General features: G+C 38.9%; 1 protein-coding gene across 6 annotated transcripts in view; it reads left to right on the top strand.

Moving 5' to 3' along the window:
- LOC132152702 (E3 ubiquitin-protein ligase MYCBP2-like) overlaps positions 1-13238 on the top strand; it is a 107457-nt gene that overhangs the window by 36273 nt on the left and 57946 nt on the right. For 3 of the 6 annotated variants that reach the window (XM_059561514.1, XM_059561518.1, XM_059561515.1), the window contains exons 10-19: positions 3896-4034; positions 4152-4228; positions 5471-5675; positions 5766-5930; positions 7054-7212; positions 7513-7717; positions 8916-9061; positions 9428-9538; positions 11381-11479; positions 13042-13161. In XM_059561514.1, coding sequence (XP_059417497.1) covers positions 3896-4034; positions 4152-4228; positions 5471-5675; positions 5766-5930; positions 7054-7212; positions 7513-7717; positions 8916-9061; positions 9428-9538; positions 11381-11479; positions 13042-13161 — 1426 coding nt within the window. The remainder of the gene's footprint in view (positions 1-3895; positions 4035-4151; positions 4229-5470; positions 5676-5765; positions 5931-7053; positions 7213-7512; positions 7718-8915; positions 9062-9427; positions 9539-11380; positions 11480-13041; positions 13162-13238) is intronic. The other 3 variants (XM_059561519.1, XM_059561517.1, XM_059561516.1) reach the window with 3 other exon arrangements.

Here is a 13238-nt window from a genome sequence, read left to right as displayed (position 1 = left end):
TGTGTTTTTCTGTGCTTTTTCAGAGAGTTTTCTCATGCAAATGTATTAGTTTGTGTTTGTATTCATGCACTCGCGAGTCGCGACAGACTTCACTTTCACTTTGTGTTTGTTCATATTTCAAAAGAAATATGTTAACTAGTAGTTCAAAAGACTAATTATTGGTTGAACATGGGACAGTTTGAACCAATCTGGGCTCGGGGGTGGGACTAAGCGTCAACAATCATTTCTGTTTGGCTCAGAGGAATGAAATGCATTGGTTTCTTCTGACGAATCAATGTTTTCAAAATGTGATGACGTAATTAACTACAGTATGGCGCCTCTGAATATCCAAATGAGAGAATCTCTGCTTTACATCAATTTTTAAAGCATTCAGATTAGAGCCCGACCGATATAGATTTTTGGGGGCCGATTCCGATATTAACTCGAAAAGAGCCGATTTATAAGCCGATATTTTGATTTTAAAAATAATCTGGATATTAGACCCATTTCCTATAAACTGCACTTACACAACATTCAATAGCAAAATATCTGCCTGTTCTATGTATGTGGGCTGTATAAACCATTTTCCAGAATGGACTATGTTAAAAAAAAAGCCTTAGATTACAGTCTCAATGACTAAACAATTGCACATCAAAAGTATATATTTTTTAATGATCAAAAAACAGTCTGGTTTTAAACATTTAACACTTTTACTTTCTTCCAGTTGAAGCTGGTTTTAACAGTCTGTGTGTTTACTGTAAATAAATTATAATACTAAAGTTAAAGTATTTGCAGAAGTAGTCCCACACTTTGCTGCTACAGCATTCACCTTTTTCAGCCATCTGTAAGCAGAAAGAGACAGAGAAAGAATAAGCATGTGTATTAATAATATTACCATGTATCATTACTCGTGTCATCATTTTATTTGTCAAGCAATAGGTATTACCTACTTATATTTAACAATATTATTTCAACATTTTCCTGTTATGTCTGTAAAGCTGCTTTGAAACAATATGTAAAAAAAAAAAAAAGCACTTGTTCAGCTCACATTTATTTACATGTCCCCTCTGGTTTAATCATTTCTGATGCACCTACTGTAGTTACTGTAACTACACTATATTTGCTCTCACAGAACATCGTCTTGCCTACTATTACCGGAAGATTACGGAATCAATTCGAAGTTGAATGGTTAACGTTAGTGTCATGAACACACCGCTGTCAATTTTGAGAAGAACCACCTTCAAACAAGTTAATAGCAAGCATTTAAGGAGCCTGCTAAAAAGGAAGCTATTAGCGTTAGAGTAACGTAACCAGCCTGAATTCACCAAATTGTTCTCTGGACCTGAGGGTAGCCTCTTCTTCCTTGCTTCTCTCTTAATTCTCAACAGCAGGACTAGCGCTATCGCTCGCTTCTTACAACGGGACAGATACATGTTTGCTGCTGACCGAAAGGAGGAACAACAGACTATGAAAGAGCTCCCGCTAAACGGTTTTAAAACTCAGCCTACGCCATAGCGCAGCGCAAATCGCGTTGTATCTGAAGGGCAACGCTGAACCCAGCGGCAAGCGCCGTGCATACCGCGTCCTGTGTGAAAGGCCCAATTACGCGGTCATTATGTGGGAAACACCGCAATAGAATAAGAATAAGTTAAACGCTAGCGTTATAGTTTGACCTCCTATTAACGTTCGCGCTCTTCCACTGATAAACATGGTATTAGCTTTGTGGCTAATCTAATATAGCAATGCATTAGCGGCTGTAAGTGATGTTACAGAATATTTAGAAGTGATAATGATAGGACCGTTAGCTAGAACTACCACACAGTTTTTATATACAGGGTATGAACTAAATCTACAATCATTTCACATGACGAACGACAGACTCACCATCAAAACAGTAAGTTACATCTGCTTCATCTCCTTGGTTGATCGCTTTCTTCTGTAGTGGACTTCTGGCGCTGTTGTTAACTCTGGAGCTGTAGAGCTCCCTCTGGTGGGCACACTATGCAACACTCATAACATGAGTGAAGCATGAGACTCTGTTTCTCATGTTTCATCGGCCGTTATAAATGCCGATGCCGATTTAAATGCAATTAGCTTATATCGGTCGGGCTCTAATTCAGATTGGATTAGTGGTTCAAAAGTTATTAAACATTAAAAAAACAGCAGTTATTTTTAGCCGCGGGCGGCTGTCTCGGTCTTTTGAGGGTTACGGGGGGAGTTGTAAGGGTTAATGCTATGAACTGTTATGCCACATATCTTGGAGTGAGGATGAAAGGCAAGAGTGAGATTTTTGAAAGCTTACTCACATACTCGTTAAAAGCGGCAAATCAAAAACTCCAGTGTGTTGTCTTCTATTTTTTTTTTAGCACTCACTAATGCAAATTGCACACACATTGCTGATCTGACACACACTGAGCTGTTTCTGGATGGAACTAGCTCAGTATGTTTGAGGCGAGCTGCTAGTAGTGAGGGAGTGTTTTTGCTTTGCATCTCTCGTGTGTAATGCTAACACAGTTAAATTCTCCCTTTGACCCTCACACACTCACTGCTTCTTCAGATGAGAGGCTAAAGCCTCTAACGGGGTCAAAGCCTCTGCGGTTATGACAATTCTGTTGAGCTTTCAAACTAGCCCTGTCATCAGAAGGAAGTTTAACTGTTCGGTATTAAGACTTGTGAACGACCGATAATGGTTTTTGACTGTCGATGTCAATATCTTGGAAAGCATGGAGGCAATAGCCGATATAAAGCCGATGTAATTTTTTTTACAATTTTTATTCAGATTTAAGAAATTTGAAATCATTTGACAATAGATTAAAAAATAAATGTGTAAAATAAACATACTTTAGATGACAAGGTATTTTTCACAAATAAATAAATACTTAATAAAAATATAATTAAAAAGGAAGTAAACACTGTAACCAACAGGGAACACTGTATTCTGGGAAGTTTGTGTGCACTGGGAATCATATTTTTCAAATAAAGTCAGGGTAACACTCATTTTACATACAGCACACAGAGAAAATTACATGAATATGACAGTGGGTGAATGCATAAAGTGCAGCATAATTTGAAATCACAAGTTCAAAGCATTCAATTCACACGGACCGACCATCACACAGAGAACACACGATCATGCTGGATACACACTTCACAAGATCTCACAGCTGGATTCGACTAAGTTTGCAGGGTCTGTGAAATTAATTATTCATTAGTCATTCAAAGATTTGTTTAAATTAAATAAATGTGTATTTGCTTAATGCTGACAGAAAACAAGAAAGTATTATAATGTTTGCCTTTCTATTACTATTAATATAAATGCAGTCATTATAATACTTTGTGGATACCTTTTAATTCTTTTGTTTAACCATTCTATCTGATTATTAGACAGACTTCTATCTGTATTAGACAGAACTGTTTAACAACAACAGCGAACGAGAGAGAGTGTGAGCGCTGTGTGACAAGGCGCTGCCGCTGATATTTGAAAAAATGCCAAATATCGGCCGATATATCGGTCGACCACTAATTAAGACGGTCACACTAGACTTTAAGCATGCAGAATTTCTTCTGTCATTATCGTAACAAACAGGATATGATGTCTGTAGGCTTCTGTTTGTAATAATAATAAAAATAATTCAAAATAAACGTGAAAATATGCAGTCCGTACATTACCACAACATTGCAGACCTTTAACTACATGTCGTTTCAAACCAGCAAAACTTAAAAAAAAAAAAAAAAGTGGATATTTTTAATGAAAGAGATTTCTGTGTCTTCATCGAAAGTTACGAATAATCTCTATGAGTCCAGCAGTTTTCTTGTTTAATCCATATGAATCTTCTGAAGAGGTATGATTGCTTGAAATGATGAACAGATTCAATGTAGCTTGTATGTTTTTGTGTATATGTTTGGGTTTATTTAGGATGGCTTTGTGGTGCGGATCTACGCCACCAGCTCAGACCCGGCCCTACAGCAGGAACTTCAGCTCAAACTGGCCAGGAAGTGTCTTCATGCCTGTGGCATCTCCCTCTTTGACCTGGAGAAAGACCTTCATATCATCAGTGAGAGCCGTGCTTCAGTGCACACACGTCTATGCATGCACATCAGTGTTTAAGAGGAAGTACGCGTACGAGAATTAACTTGGCGTTGTCTATTTTGCAATGTGTTTGTGTCCTCAGGCACAGGGTTTGATGAGGAAGCAGCCCTGATTGCAGCTGGCAGAGAGTTTGCTTTGATGAAAACGGCATCTGGGAAGGTAGACATACCTCTCAATATTCCTCTGTGTCGCTGCATAAGTGTTTAACAGAATCTGAACACAGTTTTTCATTTGGTAGTGGAAGTGCTACTGTCTTGCATTATTACAGCATCAGCTTAGAAGTAAAGATAAAGCAGTTGTTTTGAATTAGGAACAACTTGTAGTGTGTGTGTGTGTGTGTATCTTTGTTTACTCTTTGATAAAAGAGCACTGAAGCACAGTCCTTAATAAAATCAACTAGTGCGCAATCATCTGGCCATTAAATATGCACATTTATTTCATAATCTTAATCTCAAATCTACATCAGATGGAGGTTGCGTGAGTGAGGAAGTGTGTCGCTGCATGTTTCAGCGGTGTGTGAGGATTACAGTAGGTCTTGCAGGCAGGGCTCACTCATGGCAGTGCTGCTGTCTCTGGTGTGAAAGAAACAGCAGCAGCAGAGAAGGGCAGCCTGTAGTGCCACACACATGCTTAAATAACTAGAAGTAATTTGATTATTCTACCCTTCCAGTTGAGCGGTGAGGCTGGAGCCTTTGAGAGGCCAAAGCAAGCCCAGCGTGTGTGCATTTACACGTGATACTAACACAGTACAAATACAGGGGAGCGGATCCAAAACTGACACGCAATGAGCACTAAATGCAAGTGCAAATCAGCTTTGGCAAGTACATAAAACAGTTTAGCCATCTGGCAGTAACTTGATTAGGAATTGTAAAAAAAAAAAATGCTTTGTTAAAAAATGTCGGTTCAAAATTTATGGTTTATTATCTCCGTTGACCTGCCGTTGTCAGGTGTGGCAAAAAGTTAAATATGGACTCTGGGTGTGTCTCATTGATGTGAAGTGATGGAGTGTGTTTAAGGGAGGAGCGGTGAGTGTGTGCCAGATAGCAGAGCTGCTGTAGGTTTATCATTCTGTAAGACTAAGCTCTTATCTGGAGACTATCCAGTCCAGTGAGTGCAGCATTAAAACAGTCGTGACTGGGCAACTTTCTTAATGATCACAGTGGCATGTAATATAAAAGGACTGCAGAAATGCTGATGTGTGTTTTCTGTCATCTTTGATTGTAGTTATTGTGTTTTCCATTCCAGATGTACAGTATTAGCTTCTCACATTACACAATTTAGTTTCAAGATCTGCAGTATCTTTCATTGTGTGACCGAGGTATTTGTTGAGGCCGTTGTGCACAGAATTAATAACACGCAAGGGAGACTTAAACATGATTGACTTCCTCTCCTCTGATGCAGATCTACTATACTGGAAAGTATCAGAGCCTCGGTATCAAGCAGGGCGGCCCGTCGGCTGGGAAGTGGGTGGAGCTGCCAGTAACTAAGTCGCCCAAGATTGTGCAGTTCTCGGTGGGCCATGACGGCTCCCACGCCCTGCTGGTGGCAGAGGATGGGAGCGTGTTCTTCACGGGCTCCGCCAGCAAAGGGGAAGACGGAGAGTCAAGTATGACGGAAATAATTATCATGTACATACTTGATCTGAGATGACGTTTTTGCATGTAGATGAACCGCTTGTGATGGTGTCTGTCTTTAGCAAAGAGCAGGAGACAACCAAAGCCCTACAAACCCAAGAAGATGATCAAACTCGAGACCAAGACGGCCGTCTACACGGCCTGCAACAACGGCAGTAGCAGCATCGTCACTAAAGATGGAGAGCTCTACATGTTTGGCAAGGATGCCGTTTACAGCGACAGTACCAGTAAGTGTCACCTGCCAGATGCTCGTAATACTGGCAGGGATGAAATGATGGCCTGTCATAATGCTGTCTGTTAAATCATATATCTGTCTCCTGTGGAAGAGATTATTTAGAGCCATTAAATGCCTCCCATAAACAAAAGGGGGACATATTTAGGAAACACCATATCTGGATGTTTCAAAATATTCAAATACCATCATCATCATCGATTAGTGCATGGTGACCATATTCAAACATCAAACTGTTTGCATCCGACTTAGGGGCCCCTATGAAATATACATATAATATTAATAAAAAAATAAATACATTTTAGGTTCCAATAAAAGCAGTTTTATTTTTATTTTCCAAATTCCTTTGAATTTTTCCCAAATGTTGTGTTTTCCATTTTAATTTTGCTGTGTTCCATTTTAATGGTGTAAATAAATGTTAATACTCATAAAGCATTTCTAATCAACTGTATTGAACTTTAGCAATTTAATAATTTCTAAAAAAATTTTACAATAATAGCGCCCTATGAAATGTTTGATCTTTTCAGAATTGGTGTGTTTTTCTGGAATAATGATTTAATACAAATTCATTATCAAAAATGGTGGTAATCAAATGAAGACATACAACATTAACAGTTTAATATATATATATATATATATATATATATATATATATATATTTTTTTTTTTTTTTTTTTTTTTTTTTTTTTTGAATGAAGTCAAATAAAAACGTAACGGTTCCATTAGTTTTTGGACAAACAGTGCTGCACAACTTAAATTTAAAACTTCCTAGAAAAATGTTGAGATTTCTGAAAGTTTAAGAATTATATTTGAATTAATTATTATTATTACTGAAGTACTTTCTACTGTACAAGAGTAATATATTTGTCACAATCTCTTTAAGTTAAACCAACATTTTCTTTATTGTAAATTCTATTTTTATGACTGGATTCTGTATTTCGGTCTCTATTTTCCACATCACAGAAATCACTTGGCTCTATATTTAGCATGAAGTATTTAAACACAGTTAAGATGGGTCCATCATCTCTGACTGCAGTATACAGAATTGTAACCAATTAGGTTAATCTAAAAATGCTTCAGAGCTCTTTTATATTAAACTTCCCTCCTCATCATCACAGGTCAGGTGTCCGATCTGAAGGGACACTTTGTAACTCAGGTAGCCATGGGAAAAGCTCACACCTGTGTCCTGACCAAGAGCGGGGAGGTGTGGACATTTGGAGTGAACAACAAGGGCCAGTGTGGCCGAGACACTGGAGCCATGGGCCAGGCAGGGAAAGGTGAGAGCCTTTAAACGCTTTTCACACCAAACATGGAAATTATACATTAGCAAAGGCCCTAAATATTCCTGACCATCTTCAGAAAATTACACCAAATAGAGTGCTAGCTAGGGCATTTTTCCTGATCTTATATGGAGCTACTTCACCAAAACATGAGGGGGAAAAAGGCTAGTATTTCTACTGCATTCTACTGCACCATAGCAGATCTTCTAAATGTTCCTCATTTGGCTCGGTCATGCTGTGATTATTCACAGGCGGTGTTTTCAGCTGTGTTTGTGATTGGATGTTTTCCTGCCGTAGCATTCGGAGTAGAGAACATGGCCACCGCAATGGACGAGGACTTGGAGGACGAGCTGGATGAGAAGGAGGAGAAATCTATGATGTGTCAGCCAGGAATGCACAAGTGGAAGCTGGACCAGTGTATGGTGTGCACCGTGTGTGGAGACTGCACCGGGTACGGAGCCAGCTGTGTGAGCAGCGGCAGACCAGACAGAGCGCCAGGAGGGTGAGAGAAGCCAAACCACACACACACACACAGTGATTTCTACAGACCAAACAGACATGTTTTACACAGATCATCACGATTATATACAGCTCCAGAATCAGAGGTACATGTCAAAACAGTGTGTGTTTTTTTTTTAAACATGCCTTTTGCATATACAAAAATTATCAATTTTCAAATTTACAAATAAATCAAATTAAATTGTCAATTAAAAATCGAGTTATTTTTAAATGTAAAGAACTGTAATAGAAAAGTGGGTAAAAGTCTTTCAACTTAAGAAATAGTACACTTGAATTCATGTAAAATAGCTGAAAGATTATGTGACTCAAGTGTAAGTAAAAAAAGTAATCTACCAGTTAGCGCTTGAAAAGGCTTTAGCTCATTACTTAAAGTAATAGTTCATCGAAAAATGAAGATTTGCTGAAATGTGCTCACCCCCAGGACGTCCGAGATGTAAATGAGTTTATTTCTTTTTCAAATCAGATTTTGAGAAATTTGGCACTTCCTTACTTGCTTACTAATGGATCCTCAGCAGTGAATGGGTGCTGGCAATTTAAAGTTAAAACATCTTAATAATGGATTCGTTTATTATAATTGTGCAGCTTTTCACTTTCAAGACATTGAAATGGATTGGAGTCATGTTAATTATAACTCATTCTGACGGCACCCATTCACTGCAGAAGATCCATTGATGTATTGGTAAATTTCTCAAATCATAAAAAAAATAAAGATTTTTATCCTACACTTCTTCAAAGCCCTATTAAGAAAACAAAAAAAAAACAGATCTACCAAATTGTGTACATAGTAAATTAAGATAACACAACAGTATTTAACTTTTAGACAATTTTGTTTCTTGCAAATTTTGCTAAATATTATATTCCATTGCATAGGTTTAGAACATTTATTTACCGTAGTCATGTTATGTCTTTTTGTGAACAATTAATCTAGCGAAGATGAATACTCTGTTTTTAATGAACTTTAGTAAAAATCAAACATTCCACAATAAAAAAATAAAAAATAATCCTTATAAAAAGTAGAAAAATAATGAAAAATGTACTTTTTATTGTAATGGGAGTTGCTGTAATTTGTTACTTTCTACTGCTGATATTTATGATTCTGTATATCGATTAAACGATGCACTACTGCAGTTCATTGCATCAGTGTTAGCCCTCATGGGTTTATTTGTGTCTGTCCTCTGCAGGATTTGTGGCTGCGGCTCTGGTGAGTCGGGATGTTCGTCTTGTGGCTGCTGTAAGGCTTGTGCCAGAGAGCTGGATGGTCAGGAGGCCAGACAGAGAGGAATCTTTGATGCTGTGAAGGAAATGATACCGCTCGACCTGCTGTTAGGTATTGAAGTGTCATCCACTCACATTCACTACAGTTCCATAGCCATCAAATCACATCCCTTTCCTGTCTGCGGGCCACGTTCATGTCATGTTCAACCATACTGTCTGCATGCATATGATATTCAGCTTAGGGACAGTTAGTTCATGTGGCATATAGTTATTCTGCGCAGTCCTAATGCAGATCAGTGTCGTCTCTGTATATTGGCCTAGTGAAGCAGCACTGTGTTAGTGTTTTGTTTAGATCATCTCTCTGCTCTTGTCTCTCACTGTCTTGTGTTGTGTCTCATGCTCATCATTCACCCGCCTGTGTTGTTTCTCATTTGTCTCCTCCTTTGGCCCCGTCTGTGCTGGACCTCTGTTATTTTAGCTGTGCCTGTCCCTCCTCCCCCAGGCGTCAATATAGAAGAGCACACCCAGATTCGGCAGGAGGAGAAGAGACAGCGCATCAACCGCCGGCACCGGCTGGAAGAGGGCCGAGGTATGACCAGTACATGACCGGACCCCACGATAAACCCAGACACCTCACGTGTGAAGCACAAACATACTACTCCACTATGATGCAGCTTTACTATGTAAAGCCAGAGCTGTGCGATATATGGATATTTACAATATTTGAGATAAATTTTGCAACTTCAGTAGCAAAAAGGGCACTGGAGCATTTCCATAAACTGTTTTAGTAAACTGATTGATATTGAATTTAATTACAAATTATGATTTGATGGATTACTTGCATCATCACTCAGATTCCTCATCACCTTATTAGAAGTCTCTGGTAAAAAATATACGTAAGTAAATATTGTTGGTTGATACTGTATATCAGTCTTCCTAATGTTCATATGGCTTGCTTATTTATTAGATTTTTGATTAGATATTTAATTTTATATTTCATAAAACTAAATGCTATTTGTATTTATTTATATTTAAGTTTTTAGGTATATCACCCAGCTCTAATATTATCTTTTTTTCTAATCATAATCCATTCTCCAGTTCACTCTGTCATATACATACTTGATTATGAGCACATCATACATTTCCCATAAAATTTTCCTCTTGGTTTAATAATACTCCAAAGTGGACTGATCATCCGGACTGTCAGCATTCCCTTCTACCTCACATGTGCTTTTTTCCTCTGGGAGTGGGTTGCTTGTTAATGTTCCCTTCTCGCTTGTGTTCTCATAATATACCATGTGTTATATACCATGTTTTATTTTTAGGGGTGCACCGATCCGATACAGTCAAACTTTGGCTGGATTGTGTTATTGCTAAGCCCCATGAAAGGCACAAAAACATTATAAAGAAAGTTTTCGTGCACTATATTCCAAGTCTTCTGAAGCTGTTCCATAGTTTAATGTTTGGTACAGGTAAATAAAGTGGTTCCAAGTTCACATTAAAGGGATACTCCACTCCAAAATGAAAAATTTGTCATTAATCACTTACCCCCATGTCGTTCCAAACCCGTAAAAGCTTCGTTCGTCTTTGGAACACAATTTGAGATATTTTAGATGAAAACCTGGAGGCTTGAGACTGTCCCATACACTTTACAAGTAAATAACAGTGTAAAGGTCCATAAAAGGTATAAAAGACATCGTCAGAATAGTCCATCTGCCATCAGTGGTTCAACCGTAACGCAATGAAGCAACGAGAATACTATTTGTAAGCGAAGAAAACAAAAATATTGATTTTATTCAACAATTCCTTTGTCAACAGTCCCTTCTGTGTCTCTCCTTGTCACCGTATGCTGCGTATGCTCTTCTGTGTCCTCTGCGCCACACGGATGCGCTGTTTCTACGTATATTTAGCTTTGATCTGAAAGAAAACAGCACATCCTTGTGGCGCAGCTGACACAGAAGAGCATGCGCAGTATACTGTGATATGGAGAGACACAGAGGGGACCAATGACAAAAGAATTATTGAATGAAGTCGTTACTTTTGTTTTCTTCACTTACAAAAAGTGTTCCTGTCACTTCATATAACCCTGATTGCACGTCTGATGGCAGATGGAGTATTCTGACGACAACTTTCATAGCTTTTATTGACCTTGACACTGTTATTTACTTGGCTGTCCGAAGGGTTCTGGATTTCGTCCGAAATATCTAAAATTGTGTTCCGAGGATGAACAAAGCTTTTATGGGTTTGGAACGACATGGGGGTAAGTGATTAATGACAAAATTTTCAACTTGGGGTGGAGTAACCCTTTAACTCTAATTTTTGGGATTGGATCGGTTCTGAAAAAAAATGGTATCACTGCATCCCTATTTATTTTCTATTTGTGAGATCCTTTGCCCCATGCATGTGAAAGTTTCTCTTTCCCCCCCCATAGGCCCCCTTGTTTTCCCTGGTCCCCATTTTATGCGTGAGCAGGTGCTAGCCAGACTAAGACCCCTTCAGGCCTTTAAGCTAATGCGGGAGAAACTCAAAGGTACTATAGACTCCACCTGGAGCCCCTCGATGCCCCTCTCTCTCCCTTCCTTCAACAAACTCTACTTTACCGCCTCTTCCAGCTTTCTCTGGACACAGTTACCCCTCTCTCTGTCTGCATCTCTTCCTCTGTCTCTCTGGTGAAAGAATGAAGAACTACCTCTATTCTGTTCTAACATGAAAGTCAATTGGCCATATGTTGTATGCTGTGTTCATTGCTTTGTTAAACAATTAGATCCTGCTGTCTGTTAAAAAATATCTCAATAAAATAAATCACGGCTCTTTATTCTCAACTGGAGTGGGACTAGAGAATTGTCACAGTGTGTTAACTGTTTTAGGGAAATATGTGGCCTCTGCTTAAAATAGCAGAACGCATCTCAATCTGTTATCATTTTGTGTCATGTTTTGTTTTCACAAGGGCTTAAAATAAATCCTAGTGCATGGCCAATATAAATAGAACAGTGTGCCTTGTAGTTATTTTTAGAAACATTGAAATAATAGCCATGCTGAACCTCTATCTGAATATTTGGCCAGTGCATTAATGATTATTAATATAGTATACAATTCAATAATATAAATAATATGTGTAGAATTAACAAGATATCTGTATTTAATTTTGTACCCAATCACAATTATTGTCCATACTGGTATACTGTGACAGCCCTAGTTCGTCGTTTTGGTTGTTTAGCAGATGGCTCTTCCCGCTCTAGGTCTTTATATTCATCCGGATGATGAAGCTGTATATGCCCCCTCATAGGTGTAGTGCTGCTGTGATATGGGAACTCACGATCGCACAGTTTGCTTACCACTTTGTTCTTCATATTTTGATTTTCAGTCCAAAACCAGACGTGCTTCCACATCGAACTCCTCAAATTATTCGGGGTTATCACTCGTCTCTCGTGTTGCACAGGCTTATTGCCGTTGTCCTCCATTCTCTTTGCGAAAAACTAGATGCAGCGATTGAAACCGTGAAACTATAGGCACGTAAAATTGCTGGGTATTTTCTGTCTTGCTTTCGCAGTGCCTACTGCACTTTCGGAATTCTTTATTTTCTTTTTCTGCTTGTTTTTTTTCTGAGTTTTGTTACATTTATATTTTTTTGTTCTTTTAAAATTAATAGTGTACATATTTGGTTAAAATCGATTCCCTATTTTCGTTTACGAAACTTTTTTGGTTGGTCCGATTTTCGAATGAAAAGTGACAGCTCTGATCTACACTATTTTAATCTGCCCACTTTTGCTCTGTTCCCTCATTGGATTGGTGCCACAGATCAATGGCTAATTTCTTTTATTAAGCCTTGATCGAGAGTGTTCAGGGTTGTGTACAATCACAACTTCCCACTCAGTTTATCTTCTCTGCTTTGTTCTGTTCTGCCTCGCATGCCAATATCTCATTCCTTCTCTGTTTTTCTCCTTTCCTCTGAGGCAGCAGATCATTTCTCTTCCCTGGTCGTTAACAGCCCCGGTTTCACTGGCTCCATCTCTCCATCTCTCGCTGTCCTCGTCTGCCCTTCACCCTCCATCCGTCGGTCCGGCCAGGCTCACGCTCTCTTCTGTGTTACAGATGGCAGCAGTGAACGCGGGGACAAAGATGCCAGTAAGATCACTACATATCCTCCGGGGGCCGTACGCTTCGACTGTGAGCTGCGAGCCGTGCAGGTCAGCTGTGGTTTCCACCACTCCGGTGAGTCAAGATCACATCTGACCTTGATAATGTGACAGGAGGCCATTGTTCATGTTCCCCATCATTACTTTGGGTCG

This window comes from Carassius carassius, chromosome 11 (assembly GCF_963082965.1).
Source record: "Carassius carassius chromosome 11, fCarCar2.1, whole genome shotgun sequence".
Lineage (NCBI taxonomy): Eukaryota > Metazoa > Chordata > Actinopteri > Cypriniformes > Cyprinidae > Carassius > Carassius carassius.
The sequence above is the reverse complement of the archived record's forward strand: the minus strand, read 5'-3'. Positions and strand labels throughout refer to the sequence as shown.